The 23,371-nt window shown below is 44.4% G+C and overlaps 2 protein-coding genes and 1 pseudogene across 8 annotated transcripts in view; 1 reads left to right on the top strand and 2 right to left on the bottom strand.

Annotated features, from left to right (window-relative positions):
• TXNL4B (thioredoxin like 4B) overlaps positions 1–23,371 on the bottom strand; it is a 68,159-nt gene that overhangs the window by 44,041 nt on the left and 747 nt on the right. The window contains exons 1-4 of one of the 7 annotated variants that reach the window (XM_054453213.2): positions 23,020–23,152; positions 20,274–20,442; positions 18,642–18,793; positions 14,572–16,455 (exon numbers count right to left, since the gene is read on the bottom strand). In XM_054453213.2, the coding sequence (XP_054309188.1) occupies positions 16,290–16,455; positions 18,642–18,793; positions 20,274–20,405 (450 nt within the window). In that variant the 5' untranslated portion in view covers positions 20,406–20,442; positions 23,020–23,152 and the 3' untranslated portion in view covers positions 14,572–16,289. The other 6 variants (XM_054453217.2, XM_063653954.1, XM_063653951.1 and 3 more) reach the window with 6 other exon arrangements.
• Positions 1,570–2,373, bottom strand: LOC129015366 (large ribosomal subunit protein P1-like; annotated as a pseudogene).
• LOC129015179 (haptoglobin-like) lies at positions 3,862–6,796 on the top strand. Its single transcript, XM_063653955.1, has 2 exons — positions 3,862–3,921; positions 6,035–6,796. Exons 1-2 carry the CDS (start codon positions 3,889–3,891, stop codon positions 6,794–6,796), a joined length of 795 nt encoding a protein of 264 aa, XP_063510025.1. The 5' UTR covers positions 3,862–3,888.

Here is a 23,371-nt window from a genome sequence, read left to right as displayed (position 1 = left end):
TCACAAAATCTATTTTTATCACTTCTCAAATCATCAGGTAGAATTCACCAAGTGTTGGAGTGTGCATTGTTTCTTCGTTTGCTGTTGTTGTTTTTGCCTGGGCACTGTGCAAAGCCCATTCAGTACGCATGGCCTTTAAGTTCTAGTCACTTATACTTTTGTGTGGTAGGTATTAAAAAATTGTTTTTTTAGAAAAGTATCTCAAACACCAGGTATGTTACTGTAAAAATTTTAAAGAAATAAATAAAACCACGGATGAGGCCAGAGGTCACTTTTCAGTGTCTATCCTTCCAATTGTATGTGTGTGTGTGTGTATATGTGCAGATGTATATTTCTTTTTTCCCAACATTGAGAATTATGCCATACAAATTATTCAGTAATGTGCTTTTTTCCAGCTAACATATATTTCTTTCAGTTGTTAAATATGTATCTACAACATCATATTAAAGTCCTGGAAGTATAATTACTGGGTTAAAAAGTTTAAAAACTTTTAAGTGTTTGACATATAATGTTGAACTGGCCCTCTTAAAAGGTTGTACCAAATTAATACTTACATCAACTGTGTTCCAGTAGAATAAACAGCTTTAAAACCCTTTGTGGTTTTATTTTTATTTTTATTTTTCTGAGATGGAGCCTTGCTCTGTCACCCAGGCTGGAATGTAGTGGTGCAATCTCTGCTCACTGCAACCTCCACCTCCCGGGCTCAAGCGATTCTCCTGCCTCAGCCTGAGTAGCTGGGATTACAGGCGCCCACCATCATGCCCAGCTAATTTTTGTATTTTTAGTAGAGACAGGGTTTCACCATGTTGGCCAGGCTGGTTTTGAACCCCTGACCTCAAAGGATCAGCCTGCCTCAGCCTTCCAAAATGCTGGGATTACAGGTGTGAGCCATCATGCCCGGCCAAGAACCACTAACCTTTTTAATGAATAAATCAATCTTTTATTGAGTTGCTAATAAATTTCAATTGACTAGTACCTGGGATACACGCAGGTGTAGACACTTGACTGAGATCTGTTGATTTTTCTCATCTGCCTATTTAGGCTAATCACCAGACTATAAAATCATGAGAACCACTGCCATTGAGTATGGTCTGTGTCAGTCTACACTATAGCTTTAACTAGTTGTGTGATTTCTTGCAAAGAGCAATCAGAGAAGACACAATAAACACATTTACTGATTTCAGGCTGGAGAGCTTTTAAGCAATAGGGAGACGGCCACACACAAGGTGGAGAAAATTACTGTGAAAAGGAAGAGCTTTCTTTAGAGCCCCATCTAAGCTAGGCTGCAGAAATGTCTACGATGGGTTTGAAACAAATGAAAATGAGGCCTTCTGCAGTGTGAAAATCCTCCAAGATAAAGAGACAGATTGATGGTTCCTGCCGTTGCCCTGTCCTGCCTAGTTGCTGATTTCAGGAAATACTTTGGCAGGTTCGTGGGTCATGAATTTGCCAGGTTTCCTTGGGTTTATAAAAGAACACCACGGGAAAATCAAGTGTAAAGCAAGAGCTCAACTGTTTGTTTTCTTTTTTAACAGTTCAGTTTTTTATTGCACACATTATAAAACAGGTTTAGTCAAAAAGACCAAAGCCCATGTCATCATCAGACTCCTCAGATTCTTCTTTCTTTGCTTCCACTTTCTTATCCTCTGCTGGAGCAGCAGCAGCGGAGGGGGCAGGACCTCCGCTGGTGCAGCACCGCTGCTGGAGCAGGTGCACCAGTCCCTACATTGCAGATGAGGCTCCCAATGTTGACGTTGGCCAGAGCCTTTGCAAACAAGCCAGGTCAAAAAGGTTCAACATTTACACAGCTGCTTTAATGAGGGCATTGAACTTATCCTCCGTGATGGTCACCTCATCGTTGTGCAGAATGAGGGCCGAGTAGATGCAGGCGAGCTCGAAGACGGAGTCCATGGTGCGGGCAAGTGTGGGGCTGGTGCTGCTGGATGCAGTGCTAGTCACCGGATGAAGTGAGGGCATCACCTCAGTGCAGCCTTAGCTTCCTAGGAAGGACAGAGCACCTTGGTGGCAGTTGAGGAAAGAGGTTCAAGAGCTCAACTCTTAACAGGGGTATTATTTGTGGTTTTGTTACTGGAAAAGATAGTGACCTTATCAGGGCCAAAGTTTGAAGACACAGGAATTACGAAAGGGAGAAGGGGGAGAGGTGAGATAATGGTGCCATAAAAAGACCAGCAGATGCCCCACAGCACTGCTCTTCCAGAGGCAAGACCAACCAAGATGAGGTGGGTCCACAGCTTTCCCTCCTGCCTTTGCTCTGGTTCTTTCATTCTTCTTTGCATACATTGGTAAAGATGCAGAAATAGAACAAAGAAACAGGGAAAATGGGCTAAATTATAGTGAACTAAAGGGCTTAGTGTGTTAAATCTTCTCCTTTTCTGCATCCATAGAAGACAGTGCTGTCTTTCCCAGGAGATGAGATTTACTCTCAGGAGTGTCTTTTTCCTTCAGGTTACGTTTTTGACTTTGTAGGGGATGTCATCAGCTCCTGTGGTAGGCTTCCTGGCATTTTGAATATATTTATTGGCAGATATTTTCCTCTTTAAAAATGTATAATAAGAAAGACTAGTAGTAACACATTTGAATGAAACAATTAATTGACTAGTACCTGGGATACACAGTAGTACCTGGGATATATCTAATTAAGGCACTTAGAGCTTATAAAAATAAAGACTTTTTGAAATGTTGAAATAACAAGACTAGAAACTATTTTAATAGAAGTAGTGTCTGAATGGTCGACGTCTGTTAGTGGGATGGTGAACTGGCAGGTGGTACCTGTGTGCCAATCCCCATGGCCACAGTCCTGCTTTCAGACACCGGTTCTCTTCCAGGTAATTTTTTTGCATTTTGGAGTTTGAGATACCATTTCCTAAAGGTGAATTATCATAACATACTAGAAATAACCATATAAGTGTTTAAAATTATATATTTAAGGAAACTTTGATAATGGAAAATTTCAAGAAATAGAGGGAATGGCATAATAAGCCCTGCTTTTCCATCTTTGAGTTATCTACATTTTATTAGCAGTAACTTTGGGGTGCCTGAGGGAGGTTTCTCTTTCCTGGAGGGCTTCTGTATTATTGACAATGTACTTTCTTGAATGCAACCAGAAACTGAGGCCCCCATTCCTATGTGCCTTCCTGTCCCTCTCTGAAGCTTCTGCACAATTCCCAGCAGGACAGAGCTTGCTGGAAGCTTGGTATGCTCAGAAGCTGCTAAAGCGTATATGGGCGAGGGTGGGGGCAACTTCTTGGTCCTAGCACTTCCATATATTGATTTTCTTTTCTGGCTGCTTAGTGGGAGGAGTGTGTGTGTGTGTGTGTGTGTGTGTGTGTGTGTGTGTGTGTGCATGTGTGTGTACATGCCTGTGTGTGTCGATGCATGCATGTGCTGTGAAGCAGGGAGACCAGCTTTCCACTCCTTCTTCTCTCTGCAGTGCCCTGGGAGGTGTCATTGCTTTCCTGCTCTGGGGACGACACCTTTTTTCATTTTACTCAGGCGATTATGTCATGGATATTTCAGGTCAGTCTTTGAGTTGGGCAGGAGTGTGCATCCCTGGCGCCGCTGCATCCCACTCTGACCCTCTCGGGTCTGCACTCTCTCTCTGAGAACACCCATTTCCCCCTTCTTATCTTGACCTCTGGGCTTTCAGGACCGCAAAGAACATTGGGGATCCTGCCAGAAATGAGGGGAGCTTGTGCTTCCTTTGTCTTCTATTTGGGGTGGAAGGAGATTGATGTGCAGAGCAGCTTCCTCTCATCTGACTTTTCAAGGGTCTCTGGGAACAATTTCCAAATAGTAAACTCTCTGGCAGATGACGATAGTAAACTTTCTTTGCAGATGACAGCTGCCCAAAGCCCCCTGAGATTGCAAATGGCTACAGGGAACACTCAATTCGCTATCAGTGTAAGAACTACTACAGACTGCGCACAGAAGGAGATGGTAAGACCTGGACAACTGTCTCTATGCCCTACATACAACCCCCTTCTCTGACATTTCCATGATGGATGGTGCTGAGGTGATTTGCCAGAAAGTTCATTGCTCTTCTTGGAGCCACGAGATTTAGATTCTAATAAGTGTTTTGTCGCCAGTAGCCATGGCCCTTTGGGCAGACTAACTTTTGTCAGCCTCAAGTTTTCTGTTTTGTTAAGGGGAGGTGATGCCATGCAGCCTACCTCATGTAAATCTCAGAGTCGGATTTACATCTCCAGCAGGAGATGTGGGAAAAGAAGGAATGCTGATGACGATGTCACCCTCACCTAGCGAGTCTTGCTGTCCTGGCACTGCTCTAAGTGCTTTATATTTATTTGCTCACTTAGTCCTCATAGTATCCCTCTGAATAGAGGTTATTATTCCCACTTTGCTGATAACGAAACTGAGGCACAGACACGCTGAGTATCTTGCCCAAATTCAGGCAGCCTGTAAAAGGCAGAGTCAGGATTTGAACCCTGAGCCCTCCCTGTACTGCCTGGCTGTGACCGCCATGACCACAGTGTGTTCTGCTGGGCTTAACTGGTGTCCAGGCACTTGGCTTCTAGCACAGCACTCTTTCCCTTCCTCCTTCTCGTATTCTCCCTCTTTCCCTTCCTGTCTGCCACCTTTACTCTTCTTAATTCTTCTCCTTAAATGCCTTCTCACTCTGCTCTGGGTCCAGACTTGACTTCTCCTTTGGCTCATTTCTTGCCTTTTGTTTCAGGAGTGTACACCTTAAACAATGAGAAGCAGTGGATAAATAAGGCTGTTGGAGATAAACTTCCTGAATGTGAAGCAGGTGGGTGCTGAGCACTTAAGAGCACAGGCAGGCGTCCAGTGGGGAATGTCCTAGAGGCACAGCCTTCCAGTGCAGCTTCCTCTGAGCACACAAGAGCCAAGAGGAGGGATGTGGGAAAACCGCAGCTGGCCAGGGAGAGACTTAAGCAGTTAGGTGATGACTCCCTAAGGGTCACCAAGGGTCTCGTTCATTGGGGCCTGAAGGGCACTGGCTGAATCCACTGTCTACACTGCCCACAGATCAGGAGAGCCTGTGCATACAGACAGCCTGCTAGAGAGCCCTGGGTCTAAGGAGAAGCAAGCTCCAGGGAGAACAAGTCAAGGGATGCCATAAAATCTTAATCCATGGAAGCCTAGCAGGAGGCTGGACATGGGCTGGGACTCCTGCTTCTCGTTATTAGGAGGAACTGTTGCTCTCTCCTTTCTCGGAACCAGAGGCAAAGGCCCAGCCTCTTCTGCTCTTACTGGCGCGGAACTGCCAACGTGTGTCGTATTAGCTGCACCATCTAGAAAATCTGAGCTCCAGCCAGTACTGCTCTAGTTTCACCTTTCTTCAGAGAGAATGAATTATTGCAGCTCCTAGCCACCACCCCCCTTTTTTTTTTGAGATACAGGTTCGTTCTTGTCGCCCAGGCGGGAGTGCAGTGGCACGATCTCAGCTCACTGCAACCTCTGCCTCCTGGGTTTAAGCAATTTTCCTGCCTCAGCCTCACAATGTAGCTGGGATTATAGGTGACCATCACCACGCCCAGCTAATTTTTTTGTATTTTTAGTTGAGACGGGGTTTCACCATGTTGGCCAGGCTGGTCTTGAACTCATGACCTCAGGTGATCCAACTGCCTCGGCCTCCCAAAGTGCTGGGATTACAGGTGTGACACACCACAGCTGGCCCCTAGCCCTTTCAGTGAATTTCAGGGAATTGTGGAAATTCCTTTGTTGGGATAATTGTTTAAATATAATATAGTTCACCAGTCAGCATTAAAAAATCTCAGTATTTTCATTTCCTTTGTTAGAAAAGTGGGAAATAGAGCTTTTTGTAATGTAAACAATTAAAAAAACAGAATTATTTTAAAACTGCAACTATTGGAAATGAGATGAGCAGGTGGTAAGGGCAAAGCATTTAAATCTTTCTAGTTTATGCAGCAGTGACAGCCGCCCATGCTTTCACCCCTTTCTCAGATGGAAAGGCTCTTGCACATTTCCACTCACGAGTGTCTTGCTCTCCTTGACAGTATGTGGGAAGCCCAAGAATCCGGCAAACCCGGTGCAGCGGATCCTGGGTGGACACCTGGATGCCAAAGGCAGCTTTCCCTGGCAGGCTAAGATGGTCTCCCGCCATAATCTCACCACAGGGGCCACGCTGATCAATGAACAATGGCTGTTGACCACGGCTAAAAATCTCCTCCTGAGCCATTCAGAAAATGCCATAGCGAAAGACATTGCTCCTACTTTAACACTCTATGTGGGGGAAAAGCAGCTTGTAGAGATTGAGAAGGTGGTTCTACACCCTAACTACTCCCAGGTAGATATTGGGCTCATCAAACTCAAACAGAAAGTGTCTGTTAATGAGAGAGTGATGCCCATCTGCCTACCTTCAAAGGATTATGCAGAAGTAGGGCGTGTGGGTTACGTGTCTGGCTGGGGACAAAATGACAACTTTAAACTTACTGACCATCTGAAGTATGTCATGCTGCCTGTGGCTGACCAAGACCAATGCGTAAGGCACTATGAAGGCAGCACAGTCCCCGAAAGGAAGGCACCGAAGAGGCCTGTAGGGGTGCAGCCCATACTGAATGAACACACCTTCTGTGCCGGCATGTCTAAGTACCAGGAAGACACCTGCTATGGCGATGCGGGCAGTGCCTTTGCCGTTCACGACCTGGAGGAAGACACCTGGTACGCGGCTGGGATCCTAAGCTTTGATAAGAGCTGTGCTGTGGCTGAGTACGGTGTGTATGTGAAGGTGACTTCCATCCAGGACTGGGTTCAGAAGACCATAGCTGAGAACTAATGCAAGGCTGGACGGAAGCCCTTGCCTGAAAGCAAGATTTCAGCCTGGAAGAGGGCAAAGTGGACGGGAGTGGACAGGAGTGGATGGGATAAGATGTGGTTTGAAGCTGATGGGTGCCAGCCCTGCATTACGGAGTCAATCAATAAAGAGCTTTCTTTTGACTCATTTCTGTGTTGTGTTCAGTCTTGAGTCTTTTTTATTTGCTCCTTTACGGTCCAGGGTGGTCAGAAGGTATAGAGTCTACTGGGAGTATGGCAGAAAACACCCCAAACCCACTGGAAATCCCGAAGGTGATACAAACTCTTCCACCTTAAGGAATCATGCTCACTGATTGAGTGCCTATTGAATGCTAGGTCTGAGAAAGGTAACTGTTGTCCTTGTTTTACAGACAAGGAAACAGACTCAGAGATGTTAAGTGAGTTGCTTAAGGTTACACAGCTATGAAACAGTGAAGCTGAACTTTGAATCCAGGCCTGGTTGATACAAACTCAGAGCTGTTTTCACTGCATGCTGTTGCCTCTTCAAAGTGAATTAGGAGAAAGGGCATTGGCCTGGTGAGGAAGAGGTTAGGTCAAAGTGGGATGGGGAAAAAGTGTTTTAACACAGACAGTACTTCAGAGTTTGGGATCTAACCTACCAGCACTCCAGAAAACAAAAGATGATGATGTAAAGGCAGGATCTCTGGACTTGCTGAGTCCAAATCACAGCTTGGCCTAAACATTTGCTAAGTAATTTAGGCTTCCTGGCCATTAGTTCCTGGTCTCTTCCATGAAGGACTTGAGCCAGGGTAACGTCCCTATCAGCAATAAGCTTCTGGGACTCTGTAAAGAGTGGGGAGGTAGAGTCCCTGCATTAGTAGAAGCTGCTTTTCCTACTTGGAACAAACCCACCCTTCACCAGGAATCAAAAGCAAGCTGTCTGAGCCTCCTCTCCTGATGGCAGGTCATGCTAATAAGGGTCTCCCAGAAGAAAGCTTCTGGAGCTCTGATAAAAAGAAACTCTTCTACCGGAACTTTTTCTTGCTATAAGCCTTCAATACCACCAAACACCAATGCGCCTTCTTCTCATGCCAAAATATGGCCCCTCCTTTGCAGGGTGTAAAGCGACACTGATGTCACTCTCTCTCACCAGGGTCTGGCCACATCTGTGAAGCTCTCCTCAAAGGCACCCTGCAGATTCATCAATAAACTTCAACAGGTTAGCGCTAGTAGGCCAATAAGACCTATATTCTAGAACCTGTGAAAGAGATAATAGCCAGAAACTGGCAAATACCAGTCAAACTCTTTAAAAAAATGCCTCTTAGAACACAGTCACTTACACATTTTCCTCTGGTAGTTCTCTTCAGCACCAAGTTTCTTGGAAGAACAAGGCACTCTGCAGTTTTCTTAAAGAATTGTCTGATTGTATTAAGTGGCTTCTGGTAAAACAACAGTAAGAGAAAAGTTCTGGCATTCTCTTGATCACTCATCTTCTCTGCCTTCCTCCCTAGCACCACCTCCTGGCCTCAGCCTGTGGGCTTCTGCAAAGTCAAGTATCAGGACTAATTAACTAGCATCAAATTCCTGTTAATTCCACAAGCAGGGACAAACCTGTTCAGGAGGGACTTAATGACAAAATTAGGTATAGGTCTATATGTTAATCAAGGAAAATTCTCTGCTTCCTTAAACTTACTTACCACCCTAGAGGAGAACCAAATCCACTCTGATGTTTGGTCATAGGAAGGAAATTGGGGAAAATTACAAGTTTCTCCAATCCATGTAAAATTAAGAAATCCTGGGGAAGTTGTAAAGAGAAAACAGTACCCTATTCCCTTGAAAGGCAGAATAGGTTTATAACTTATAATCGAAGGTCTCCTTCAGGAAGGACTTCTTGAACCCTGTATGTCCTCTTACAACACTCCAATATTGCCTGTAGAAAAGTCGGATGGGTCATATCGGCTACTACAAGACCTTCAAGCCATTAACCAAATAGTCCAGACCACCCACCCTGTCACTCCTAACCCTTACACCATTATCAGCAAGATTCCTCATGACTGCCAGTGGTTCACAGTAATAGACCTCAATGATGACTTCTGGGCTTGCCCCTTAGCTGAGGATAGCTGGGACATATTTGCTTTCGAATGGGAGGACCCTCACTCCAGTTGGAAGCAATAGTAGTGATGGACAGTTCTACCCCAAGGGTTTACAGACTCTCCAAACCTATTCAGTCAAAGTTTGGAACAAGTCCTAGAGAATTTCCCTCTTTCATCATCCTCATGTCTACTCCAATATGTGGATGACCTGATCATTTCCGGAGGCACCAAAGACCAAGTAACTGCAATTTCAATTAGCTTTCTAAACTTCCTAAGGGAACAATGGTTACGGGTCTCAAAAAGTAAACTCTAGCTTGTAGAACCCGAGGTAAAATACATGGGGCACTTAATAAGCAAAGGTAAGTGGAAGATAGGGCCCGAACAAATTGAAGGGATCATATCCCTGTCATTGCCTGAGACAAAACAAGAACTTAGAAAATTCTTCAGGCTAGTTGGAAATTGTTGCCTGTGAATTGACTCTTATGCCTTAAAAACAAAACCTCTATACCTAAAACTTACCCAAAAAGGGCTTGACCCCCTTCTTTGGACCCCACAAGAAGTCCAGCAAGTCGAAGAACTAAAACATCTACTTATAACTGCCCCTGTCTTAGCTCTGCCATCCTTAGAACAGCCATTTCACTTTTTTGTTAATATAAGCAATGGGGCAGCTATAGGAGTACTCACTCAAAAGCATGAGGCCATCGCCAGCCCACAGCCTTTCTGTCAAAGATTCTTGACGTGGTAACCTGTGGGTGGCCCGAATGTATCCAATTTATAGCAGCAACTGTTTTATTGACAGAAGAATGTAGAAAAATAACCTTTGGGGGAAGTCTCATCCTAAGCACACCCCATCAGATTAAAACCATTCTTAGCCAAAAAGCAGGGAGATGGCTTACAGATTCAAGAATCCTAAAATATGAAGCTATCCTCTTAGAAAAAGGTGATTTAACCCTAACCACTGACAATGTGCTCAACCCTGCCACCTTCCTCTTTTTTTTTTTTGAGATAGAGTTTCACTCTTATTGCCCAGGCTAGAGTACAATGGCACAATCTTGGCTCACAGCAACCTCCGTCTCCCGGGTTCAAGCAATTCTCCTGCCTCAGCCTACCAAGTAGCTAGGATTACAGGTATGCCACCATGCCTGGATAATTTTTTTGTATTTTTAGTAGAGATGGGGTTTCTCCATGTTGGTCAGGCTGGTCTCGAACTCCTGACCTCAGGTGATCTGCCTGCCTCGGCCTCCCAAAGTGTTGGGATTACAGGCGTGAGCCACCGTGCCCGGCCTATCCCGCCACCTTCCTGACAGGAAATCCAAATGCCGGAGACCCCAAGCACAAATGTTTAGACTTAATCAATCATCAAACTAAAGTAAGGCCTGATCTAAGTGAGACCCCTTTAAAAACAGGGCACCATCTCTTTGTAGACGGCTCCTTCCGGGTAATTGAAGAGAAAAAACATAATGGCTACTCAGTGGTTGATGGAGAAACTCTCACAGAAGTAGAATCACGGAGACTGCCCAATAACTGGTCTAACCAAACATGTGAGTTGTTTGCACTAAATCAAGCCTTAAAATAGCTGCAGAATCAAGAAGGGACTATTTACACCAACTCCAAATATGCTTTTGGAGTGGCCCTTACCTTTGGGAAGATTTGGACTGAACAAGGTCTTATTACTAGCAAGGGCCAAAACTTTGTCCACAAAGAGTTAATCATGCAAGTATTAGAAAACCTTCAGCTACCAGAGGATATAGCCATTGTTCATGTCCCAGGACACCATAAAGGTCCCTCTTTCAAGAGTCACTTCCCAAGAAGTGCCCATTTTCCACTGAACCCCTTGTCTCCCTTCCCCATCCGCAACCCCCATCTTCTCCCAAGCAGATAAAGAAAAATTAAAGGAAATAGGGGCTAACAAAAACTCAGAAGGGAAACGGATACTGCCAGATAACAAAGAAATGTTGTCCAAACCCCTAATGACAGAAATCTTCACACAACTTCACCAAGGGACCCATTGGGGTCCCCAAGCCATGTGTGACGCAGTCCTTAGAACCTATGGGTGTATAGGGATTTATACCCTCACCAGGCAAGTCACAGACAGTTGTATGGTATGCAGAAAAACCAATAAACAAACTTCTAGAAAACCGCCCTTCGGGGGAAGAAATCCTGGGCTAAGGCCATTCCGAAGTGTCCAAATTGACTATACCGAAATGCCCCAAATAGGCTGCCTCAAATATTTTGTCAGTTATAGTGGACCATCTCACTCACTGGGTGGAAGCCATTCACCTGCCAAGTGCAACTGCCAATAATGTAGTTAAAAGTACTAATAGAAGATACCATACCCAGATTCAGATTAATAGAGAACATTGACTCAGACAATGGAACCCATTTTACTGCACAGGTCATTAAAGGATTAACCCAGACACTAGAGATAAAATGGGAATATCATACTCCCTGGCACCCACCCTCATCAGGAAAAGTAGAAAGAATGAATCAAACTAAAAAAATCACCTAACTAAACTCATCTTGGAAACCCAACTGCCATGAACTAAGTGCCTCCCTGTCGCCTTACTAAGAATTCGTACCGCCCCTTGAAAAGATATCGGCCTGTCCCCTTATGAAACGCTCTACGGATTGCCATGCTTAAATTCCACCTCTGACATCCCTACATTCGAAACAAAAGATCAATTTCTTAAAAACTATATACGTGGTCTATCTTCCACCCTTTTTTCCCTCAGGACCCAAGGCCTCTTAGCACAAATGCCGCCTCTAGAGTTTCCAGTATACCCACATCAGCCTGGGGATTATGTGCTCATCAAAAGCTGGAGGGAGGAAAACTCGAACCATCATGGGAAGGACCCTATCTAATACTCCTAACAACTGAAACAGCAGCCCGAACGGCTGAACAGGGGTGGATTCATCACACTCGGGTAAAAAGGACCCCACCCCTTATGGAATCATGGACCATCACTCCAGGACCAACTCCCTCAAAATTAACATTCAAAAAGGTCTAATTTGTCTCTTCTTCCCCCTAATTGCCCAGGGGCATTTCATTTTTTTTTTTGAGATGGAGTCTCGCTCTGTTGCCCAGGCTGGAGTGCAGTGGCAAGCTCTCCGCTCACTGCAAGCTCCGCCTCCCGGGTTCACGCCATTCTCCTGCCTCAGCCTCCCGAGTAACTGGGACTACAGGCGCCCGCCACCACGACTGGCTAATTTTTCTGTATTTTTAGTAGAGACGGGGTTTCACAGTGTTAGCCAGGATGGTCTCAGTCTCCTGACCTCGTGAACCACCCGCCTCGGCCTCCCAAAGTGCTGGGATTACAGGCATGAGCCACCGCGCTCGGCCCGCATTTCATTGTTAATGTAACCAGGTCAGCCTCCCCCCAAGCTGTTGTGTTTGATGCTTGCCTAGCCATACCTTGCGGAGACCTACAAAGTCAAAGGTAACTAGCCTCTTCAGAAAAGTATCTTTGCCCTTGGTACTCACCCCACCCTCAATCTGATCCTTGTAAGATTTCCTATAATTGGCTACCTTGCCATTCCTGGTACAATATTCCCTGGACCTCTCAGTCCCAAGGCTGGACTTCTTCAGCAGGCTGTACCTCCCTAAAACCTTATATCCATTTTATGAAACAAAATAACTCCTCTAACTGCCAACACCTCCGATGTAACCCGGTGCATATTTCTATTACTACTTCAGCCTCCACTAACCATATTCCCACCCTAAGTCGCTTTTATGGTATGGGGCAGACGTTACTGGGAAAGACCCCATAGGGTCCTTTGAGATTGGTTTTGTCACCCCTCCAGCACCCCTTCCTTCTCCAAGATCTCCTCCAAATGAAACAACTATCTTGCCACTACCTAATGACAAAACTAAAGTGCACATAGTGGAAGTCAAAGACCTAAAACAAACCCTGGCCATCGAGACTGGACACCAAGAAACGAATGCCTGGCTGAAATGGATCAAATATTCAGTTTGCACTTTAAATAAAAGCGACTGTTACACCTGTGCAATGGGCAGGCCAGAAACCCAAATAGTTCCCTTCCTGCTGGGATGGTCTAACCAACCGGGCATGGACTGTATAGTAGCTCTCTTCCAGCACCCCACAGCCTGGGGTAATAAGTCATGCACCACTCTCTCACTGCTTTTCCCAAAAGTCAAAGACTGCCCTGTGGGTCAGCCCCCAAGGGCCATCTGGCTCCTGGCCTCTGATGCCAATTTTACCTCTTGTCTCTCGTGACGGGGAAAACTTGCATCTTTCGGGAATCTAACGGGATGCAGTGAATCCGAGCCTTTTTGAGAGCTCACCAATCCAACTGCCCTTGTCTATCCACGAGCAGATGTTCAGTGGTAATGCGGAGGACCTCTACTGGGTACGCTGCCAAGTAAGTGGAGCAGCACTTGCGCTCTAATCCAACTGGCCATCTCTTTCACCCTGGCATTTCATCAGTCCGACAAAAAGTCACCCTCTTGGGAAAAAAAAGAAGCTCCTCAAGGGTCTTTTGACCCCCATGTCTATATAGAGGCAATTGGAGTACCACGAGGAGTAGCCAATGAATTTAAAGTTCGAAATCAAATAGCTGCCAGGTTTGAGTCAGTCTTACTTTGGTGGTCTACTAGAAACAAAAATGTAGATTGTATAAACTATATATATTACAATCAACAAGGATTTGTTAATTATACCAGAGATACCATTTGGGGATAGCTGAGCAATTTGGTCCCACCAGCCAAATGGCCTGGGAAAACAGGATAGCTCTTGACATGACATTAGCAGAAAAAGGCAGAGTTTGTGTCATCATCAGAGCCCAATGTTGTACTTTGATCCCAAATAACACAGCTCCCGATGGAACCATTACCAAGGCTCTACAAGGCCTCACCACCTTAGCAAATGAGCTGGCTGAAAATTCTGGAATAGATGACCCCTTCACAGGTTTAACGGAAAGATGATTTGGTAAATGGAAAGGACTTATGGCCTCTATCCTCACTTCCCTTGCAATTGTTACAAGTGCACTCATCCTTGTAGGCTGTTGCATCACACCTTGCGTTTGTGGGTTAGTTCAAAGACTCATAGAAATGGCTCTCACTAAAACCTTCTCTGTCTCTCCCCTTCCATATTCAGACCAACTTTTACTCCTAGACAATCAAGAAGAGCAACAAAGCCAAATCTTACTAAAACAATTTGAAGAGGAAGACTTATAACAACAAAAAGGGGGAAACTGTCAGAATAAAAGAAAGGTTCCTCTTCAAAGATCCAACTTTCTTGTCATAGGCTGTAAACCACCTTGCTCCAAACCTTAACCTGTAACCTTTACCCTCTGCCTTATTTGAGAAAGATTCAAGCGCATAGCCAACTGGGGTCAGCCTAGACTGTGCGGTCCAACCCCAGCCAATGGGGGAAAGACAAAGAAGCAGGAACTGCGTTAGGGTTAGAAACCTGTTCTTCTTTGTTAGGTGAGCTCTTGCGACTGCTATAGGCACGGGCAGCACCCTTCTGCAGAAGTAAACTCTGCCTTGCTGAGAAACTTTTCTTCTGAGTGCTCCTCTTCCTCTGCGGCACTCAGAAATGAGAACTTATTTCTAACAGGAGGAAGAAGACATGATAATTTTGCACACACAGGTTCTGAGTTTTGGCTGGTGGGCTGAGTGCTTACCATACCTCAAATACTGTATGATCTGGGCTGAAGAACAGAAAACCCAACTAACAGTGACTTAGGCAAAAATAAATTTTATTCTTTCACAGAAGGCTGAGGGAGGCAGGTCCAGAGTTCACGAAGGAGCTCAATAACATCAGGGATCAGGCTCTTTTTGTTCTTCTTAGCATATTGATGTTTTATCTGGTGCTGGGCACCTCGTGGACCTAAGATGGCTGTTGTAGCTCCATGCATCATGATTAAACCAGAGACAGGAAGTGTACGATGGAAGAGGACAGAGGTGATGGCCTCCTCCTCATCCTTTTGTCTTATTCCTGGAGTGATTCCCTCCTTTTATCAGCAGGGACACAAGCAGTGCCTGGCAGCCTTCCCTCTCTCCTGTATGAGCCAGAAGCAATACTCATGGCACCCCTCCCTGCAGGAAAGGGGTGGAATGGAGCCCCTGGCAAAGAGGGCTGGACTTGCAGTGACAGTGTTGCTCTGAACAGGACTGGGCTTCTGTTGGCGAGGAGGTCAGCGGCTGCTAGGCAGGTCACAAGCTGCCTCGCCCATGGCTCCCCAGCTCTGCGCCTACCCTCTCCTTTTAATAAATCTGTTTCAATAACCACCATGAGGTTTAAAGAGGGGCAGTAACTTGCCCACGGTTGCGCCAGGCACCCCTGGAAGAGCAAGAATTCCTCAAAAAGTTATTAAAACAGGCAAATCCCATACAGGTGACATTTCTCTCTAACAATGCTGACATCTCTTTTAGTTTTGAGCCTTAGTAATACAATTTTCTGCCTCAGGAAGAGGCAGCAGCTTCTGGGAAAAATCTGCTCCTGCTAAAAGTGGCTCATTCATTGTTTTACCTGAACAGAGTGGTGGATGGTAAAGGTTCAAATTCTCACTTTTCATATTACATTTTATAACATAAAAAATAATTAAATGGGCCGGGCGCGGTGGCTCACGCCTATAATCCCAGCACTTCGGAGGCTGAGGAGGGCGGATCACGAGGTCAGGAGATCGAGACCATCTTGGCTAACACGGTGAAACCACGCCTCTATAAAAATACAAAAAATTAGCCGGGCATGGTGGCAGGCGCCTGTAGTCCTCGGGAGGCTGAAGCAGGAGAATGGCATGAACCCAGGAGGCGGAGCTTGCAGTGAGCCGAGATCGCGCCACTGCACTCCAGCCTGGGCGACGAGTGAGACTTGGTCTCAAAAAAAAAAAAAAAAAAAAAAAAAAAAAAAAAAAAATTAAATGAGCCAATACAGACTGGAGATAGGAAAGCACGAGGGATGTATGAGTGGAGGAACCGGCAAAGGGGTGTGTGTGTGCGTGTGTGCATGTGCGTGTGTGTGTGTGTGTGCGCATGCATGCACCCAGCTAGGGTAGAAAATAAGTACTTTTGCTTCTATGGGAAGTGACTTTCCAGTTCACTTGTGTTATCAAATGAACATGATGAAATCAAATTGTACTAGCCAATGTTTGGGAGGGTTCTGTATTAAAGGGATAAAGAAAAACATTAGAAAGAGAAGTTACAAAAATCACTGTGGGGAAAATGAACACCAACGACTTGGCTGCTCTGAGGCTCACAGGGAGTAGACAGTTAGGCATCCCAGGTCATCGGAGAACCAGTGGGGTCTTTTCCTCAGGGGCCGGGTTTTCTACACGAAAGTCAAACCTCTTCTCCTCTGGGACACATGTTTCCAAAGGACTCCAGAAACACAGCACAGCTGGATTCAGGTACTGTGTCAAGATGCGCCTTTTTCTTCATCTTTGACAGCAATTAATGTACTAAATGTCTTGATAGAGAAGGTCATATTTGGGAATATTCTTGGGATCAATAGGACTTTGGACAATAAGCTTCCCCCTCATTGCTCCTCGATAGATTACTTCAATCAAATCTATGAAGTCTTGTTTGGTTTTGAAGCTTCCCACAAACTTAGTGTGATCTGGAGATCTAGACAGCATAGAAGAGAAACAACTGCTCTAAGAACTTTGAATAATCACTCATTGAAGACTTTCAGGATAAACAAAATGAACAACAGCTTTGTTATTTTCTTCTTGTCAATGAGACTTCAGACATAAAGCCCAACATTAATTTTTCAATCATTTTTTTCCATTTAGTAAATGACTCAACCCAGTGCTGTGGGCCACTAGCATGAAAGCTCTGTCATGTGAAAAGATTCAGCTTCAAATCTATTGTAGTCACAAAATCTATTTTTATCACTTCTCAAATCACCAAGTAGAATTCACCAAGTGTTGGAGTGTGCATTGTTTCTTCGTTTGCTGTTGTTGTTTTTGCCTGGGCACTGTGCAAAGCCCATTCAGTACGCATTGCCTTTAAGTTCTAGTCACTTATACTTTTAAGTGGTAGGTATTAACAAATTGTTTTTTTAGAAAAGTATCTCAAACACCAGGTATGTTACTGTAAAAATTTTAAAGCAAGAAATAAGATCATGGATGAGGCCAGAGGTCACTTTTCAGTGTCTATCCTTCCAATTGTATGTGTGTGTATATATGTGCCGATACATACTTCTTTTTTCCCAACATTGGGAATTATGTCATACAAATTATTCAGTAATATGTTTTTTTCTAGCTAACATATATTTCTTTCAGTTGTTAAATGTGCATCTACAACATCATATTAAAGTCCTGGAAGTGTAATTACTGGGTTAAAAAGTTTAAAAACTTTAAAGTATTTGATACATAATGTTGAACTGGCCCCCTTAAAAGGTTGTACCAAATTAATACTTACATCAAATGTGTTCCAGTAGAATAAACAGCTTTAAAATACTTTGTGTTTTGTTGTTGTTGTTGTTGTTGTTGTTTTTTTGAGATGCAGCCTTGCTCCATCACCAGGCTGGAGTATAGTGGTGTGATCTCTGCTCACTGCAACCTCCACCTCCCGGGCTCAAGCGAATCTCCTGCCTCAGCCTCCTGAGTAGTTGGGATTACAGGCACCCACCATCATGCCTGGCTAATTTTTTTTTTTGAGACGGCAGCTCTGTTGCCCAGGATGGAGTGCAGTGGCGCAATTTCGGCTCACTGCAAGCTCCGCCTCCTGGGTTCACGCCATTCTTCTGCCTCAGCCTCCAGAGTAGCCGGGACTACAGGCACCCGCCACCACGCCCGGCTAATTTTTTGTATTTTTAGTAGAGACAGGGTTTCACTGTGTTAGCCAGGATGGTCTTGATCTGCTGACCTCGTGATCTGCCTGCCTTGGCTTTCCAAAGTGCTGGGATTACACGCGTGAGCCACTGTGCCTGGCCATGCCTGGCTAATTTTTGTATTTTTAGTAGAGATGGGGTTTCACTATGTTGGCCATGCTAGTTTTGAACTCCTGACTTCAAATGATCCGCCTGCCTCAGCCTCCCAAAGTGCTGGGATTACAGGCGTGAGCCACTATGCCCAGCCTAAAACACTTTAAAACAGATTAATATTTCACATACTTTCAAATAAAGACAAAAAGGGTACACAGATCTAGATAAGTGGACACATCAACCACAGTAAGAAATGATCAGAATCATGGATGTATCCAATCATCAATATTAAGCATTGAGATGGTAATTGGATGGAGTGGAAGGCATTAAAGAGGATATCATGTTACTTATTCTTGACAGGCTTTGTTGAAGAATGATTTAAAATTCTCTCAATGGCGAAAAGCAGGAAACTTTGCAAGAGAGAAGCACATCTTAGTTTGCTGGAAGGAATGCTTCTTTTATAAATGCCACTTACCAGTCCAAAAGCTTAAGAAAAACTACATGTTTTGTTTCAAATGAAATTCCTGAGAAAATTTTAAGAGTTCTTTATTTAGCTAATATAGCTATTTTATATTTTATACACTTATGGATGGTAGTGCTTTGCCAACTGTAGTATTTCTTCATACTTAAGTTGGAAATTAAAATTTGACAAACCATGTGTATGCACTATTAAAAAAATAAATAAAATTTGACAATCATACCTGAAGCACTCTCATTTTGTAGCAAGGTTTTGCATAACAAATTAGAGAGTGCATCAATTGAGGAAACAGTACTGATATAAGACTCACAGAGCTAATATCACATGCAAATAGGCAAGCTACTGAAACTGCTTACCAAAGGAAACTTACAAGGTTGCAATTAACTTCAGATCAACTGCACTTACCCATAATCCACTTTCATATGCTGCCCATTGAAGAAAAAGACAGTAGACGGAATATAACTGATGTCAAAATACTGTGTATAAACTGGAGTGTGGTCCACATCTACCAGGTATATAGCAGCCATTTTACTTAAGTCAGAAGAGGTCTTAGAAAGCTGCAAATGACAAGAGAGACAAAGGTTACAATATGAAAGGCAGCTAATGTTTCTTCTGTGAAACTTATTACTACAACAGAGTGTTTTGTTTGAAAAAACTCCTGGGCCAACAGTCTAGCCCATGTGGCTCCCACATTAGACAAAGCATAACCCCATCCTCCAGAGTCTCATTCACTGCAGACGGGCTTAGAAGGGAATCTTGGGGAAAAACTGTGTGAGGTTAGGAAGGGACCTTGGGGAAAACTGTGTGAGGTTAGGAGGGGACCTTGGGGAAAACTGTGTGAGTTTAGGAGGGTGACAGCATGGGAGTATTCCTGTCTATTCATTGTGGAGAGAGACCTAACTCAAGAACTAAGACCTCTATCCACCATTTCTACTGCTGCCATCCCGTGTTAAGAGCTGAGCATACAAATCCTTGGGGAAAACTGTGTGAGTCTATTTCTTTCTTTAATTTCTTTCTTTGAATGCTTTTATAAAAGTAGCCCATGCTCATTTAAAACAACACAACTTAGAAATATGTAATGTGGATACTGAAATTCCCTAACATCTCCTTCCTCCCAATCCTCCCAGAAATAAAAATCATGATAATTAGTAGCAGACACTTATATGACATTACTATGCGGTAACTGTCCTAAGTGCTTAACATTTGTTAACTCATTTAATCCTTACATCATTCTTATAAGGTATATGCTATTAGAGTCCTCATTTTATAGATAGGGAAACTGAAGCACAGGAAAGTAAAGTAATTTGCCCCAAGTCACACAGCTCCTGAGCAGTAGGGCTGGGATTTGAACTTTGGCAGCGTGGCTTCAGTGTCTACATCACTGACCTCTGTGGTATTTCCTCCTCCCTACGACTGAAGGTAGAATCCTCTGGTCCTTTTTTCCCCAGGCTAACACATCACACCCTCATTGTAACCACGGAAATGAGGATTTGTACGCTCCGCTCTTACACGGATGGTAGCAGTAGAAATGGCGGTAAGAGGTCTTAGTTCTGGGTTAGGTCTTTCTCTGCATCAGGCACATACTGGAGGCAGCACACTAGAAAAGATTATTTGCAGCTACAGAAAACTGAGTTCAAATCCCAGCTCTGCAATATAGTGGATCTGCACCTGTGGGAAGTTACTTGACCTCTCTGGCATTTTTTTTCCTACTGAGAAATGGGGCTACTATTATCCTACTATTGCGAGCACTGAAAAGATAGTGTTCACAGATGCTTGTTAATAGTTTTCTGCTTTTCCATCACCTTGTTGGTGAAACAGCATTGACAGCTGCTAGTGGGTAAGGACATCCAAGACAGATTCAGCACACACAGATTTGGGGGTTTGGCTCAGGGCAGGCACACAATCAGCTCTTAGTGAACTAACAAATGAACAGCTATATACCCAACCCTGACTACTCCCTCTCATGTACTATTCAGATGCTGAAGTGAGAATATACAGATTATTAATAAAAACCATTTATTTTAGACATTCACTTACAATATCATCTAGCTGCAGACAGACAGGATCTTCATCTCTCCCAAACCTGAGAACCAACACCTTCTCAGCAGTACTTTTTATCGCCTGGTCTACTTCCTTTTTGCTAGTCAGCTTGGGCAGTAGGAAGCTCATCTTGAAATAACCCAAATGTGAATCCTCACTGTCACTCCTGAAATAAAGGTGCAATGTTTAAAGACAGTTTAGATTAAGCGCGTGAGCCCTCATTAAAAAAATTAATTCACAGAGTAGCTAATGTATTCACATGGTATAAAAGAAACATTATAGAAAGGTAATACTGTGGAATTTCCCTCTCCTTGTCCCTGCTCCTTGGGCCCAGTTTTCATTGCTCCCTCCCCTGCGCCAGATAACTGCTTTCATCAGTTTCTCATGTATCTTTCAGAGTTTTGTTACGCATTCACCAAAAAATACAAATATGTGTTCCGATTTTTTTTTTCTCTCTCTCCCCACCCCCAAAAGACAGCCTACTGTATCAGTGTTCCAGCATGAAAGTGATGACACTCTCAACTTTGGTAATTTGAAGGCAGTTTAATTAAGGCAGGTGTAGAAACACAACACGGTAAAGTGTACTACTTTGGGGCTGGTAACAGCAGGATGCTGTACCCATCCCTAGGCCCTGGGAGGAAGAAGCCATGGCAGGAAGCAGTTATAAGAATTGTGTGGCAGAAAGAGGTGAGTGGAGAGGACGTTATATAGGAGGGCAGCCTGCTGTTAAGTGCTGCAGCCACTCTCCTCCCTCCCTCCGACCTTTGCTCGTGCAACCGCTGGCTGACTCCAACTGGAACCAGAGGGCAGGGGCCTGTTGAGGCAGGCAAGCCTCCCCGTCCCAGAGCAGTCTAGAGGAGGATGAAGAATGGCTGTGGAGGGACCAATGGCAGATGTTCGGCGCACACACTTTATCTACTCTTCAGCACTTTTCATTATTTCAAACCTAACCTATGAAGATTGCCCCATATCTCTATATAGAGAACATCCATATTCTCTCTGTCATGGCAGGATATTATTTCTTGCATGTGTTACACTTTTTAAACAGTCCTTTATTGTATACATTATATTATTACAAGTCCTGGCTTAAAGATTCTTGGTGGGCACCTTACTAGGTGCACCTCATTACATGGCAAACAGATCAATTAAGAGTGTGTGTGAAAACTACAATACCATAACCAAATCATAAAATACTGAGGTACAAGGGGCCTAATCCAACCCCGTCATTTTACCAACTAGCTTGCTTACAGTTGCACTTTCTGCTACAATGACAAGGACTAGAATACAGGCCACCCAATTTCTAGTCCAGGGGTCCTTCTACTACAATAAGCTACTTTCATGATTGGAAGAAATTTCATTTTTGAGAAACTCTTTGACAAAGAAGCTTAGTTTTGTGGTCATCAATAAGAGACTCCATTGAGATGGTCGGTATTTCGAATTCAGTTCCAAATATGAAAAGGGAGGGTTTCGTTTCCCATATTTTTTGTCACAAGTCACATTTTAAGATACGAATTAGGCCATGCTCACGCCTGTAATCCCAGCACTTTGGGAGGCCAAGGTGGGTGGATCACCTATGGCAAGGAATTCGAGACCAGCCTGGCCAACATGGTGAAACCCCGTCTCTACTAAAAATACAAAAAATTAGCTGGGCGTGGTGGCATGCGCCACCTGTAATCCAAGCTACTCAGGAGGCTGAGGCAGAATTGCTTGAACCCTGGAGGCGGAGGTTGCAGTGAGCTGGGATCGCTCCACTGCACTCCAGCGTGGGCAACAAGAGCAAAGCTCCGTTTCCTCCCCCCCCCCCAAAAAAAAAGGAATTATTTAATAAAAATTCACATAGGAAATAAGATAGTTCCAGCAATAGGTCATACTTTAAATAGGGACATTGATGGCCCAAAGGGACGTCATCAGATGTGAGCAGCAGAACAAATTACCAATGAAAGGGAAGGTCAGAGAAGATGGATCTGTCCCACTAGAATTCAAACAAACAGCAATTCCTCTGTGTTACTGATGGAAAGGAGAAAGTAAGGGGAGAACAAAGTTGTTAGTGGCGAGGCTAGGGATGGAACTGGACAAATGTTGAAAGGAGGAGAGGAAAACTGAGACCACATCTAAGAAAATGTCCATAGTAAATGATACCCACAGAGAATTCCCAAAAGAAGAGGTACAAATGGACAGTAAATAAATTGAAAAGTTAAGCTTTACTAGTAAGCAAAGAAAAGCAAATTAAAAGATATGTTTACAAAGTCAATGAATTGGCAAAAATTAAACAAGATAGTGGTAGGTGCAGGCACAGGGAGTTCCTGCTGGAATGCAGACACAAAACCTTTCTGGAAAGAAAACTGACATACTCTTTGACCAATAACTCCACTGTTTTCCTCGCTCCCTCTCTTTTTCTGAGGCGGGGTCTAGCTATGTTGCCCAGGCTGGTCTCAACTTCCCAGGCTCAAGCAAACCTTCCGCCTCAGTCTCCCGAGTAGCCGGAACCTCAGGCGCGCCACAACTGCAGAAACACCAAAAAAAGAAAAAAAGTTTGAACTCAACTTTTGTACAGAACCTTACTACAATGTATTCCAGAAAAACAACGGGAAATCAGTGGTCATCTCTGCGTGTGAAAGCATGGGTGATTTTTATTTACAGCCGGGCGCGCATCTCCATTTTCCAAAATATCCGATATATATATTTAAAGTCACCAGTGTTGCGCTGCTCCTGGCCCACAAGCGCTAGGGACCCCAGCACTTACCTTACTCGTCCACGCCGCCTCCCTCCCTTTCACTTTGTGGCTGTCAGCAACCACTTCTCGGAAGAGCCCGGGCGCGGACAGCTCCTTTCATTAGCCCCAAGCCGGACAGGACCCCAAGGCCAAGTCACCCAGGGGCTGTTGCCTAGCAACCCTCGTGACCCCGCTAGCGGGAAGGAAGCCGAATAGAAAACGCACAAGCGCAGAAAAGAAACTCCCGGTCGTCGGTCAGCCCCCCTGAACAGTCCAATAAACAGAAGAGCTTCTAGTCACCGCCCACCTTGCTCGACTCTGACCGGAAGCTAGGCGTCTCCTCCGCCCGTATTAAAGATGGTCGACTTTTTCCCCCTCCTTT

This window comes from Pongo pygmaeus, chromosome 18 (genome assembly GCF_028885625.2).
Source record: "Pongo pygmaeus isolate AG05252 chromosome 18, NHGRI_mPonPyg2-v2.0_pri, whole genome shotgun sequence".
Classification (NCBI taxonomy): Eukaryota; Metazoa; Chordata; class Mammalia; order Primates; family Hominidae; genus Pongo; species Pongo pygmaeus.
The sequence above is the reverse complement of the archived record's forward strand: the minus strand, read 5'-3'. Positions and strand labels throughout refer to the sequence as shown.

What these genes read in the sequence shown, in the direction of transcription:
- LOC129015179 (XM_063653955.1), top strand. Translation starts at nt 3,889, where the DNA reads ATGGCTACAGGGAACACTCAATTCGCTATCAGT. An exon ending in ACACTCAATTCGCTATCAGT is followed by an intron (nt 3,922 to 6,034) that starts GTAAGAACTACT and finishes GGGAAGCCCAAG; the next exon opens with AATCCGGCAAACCCGGTGCA.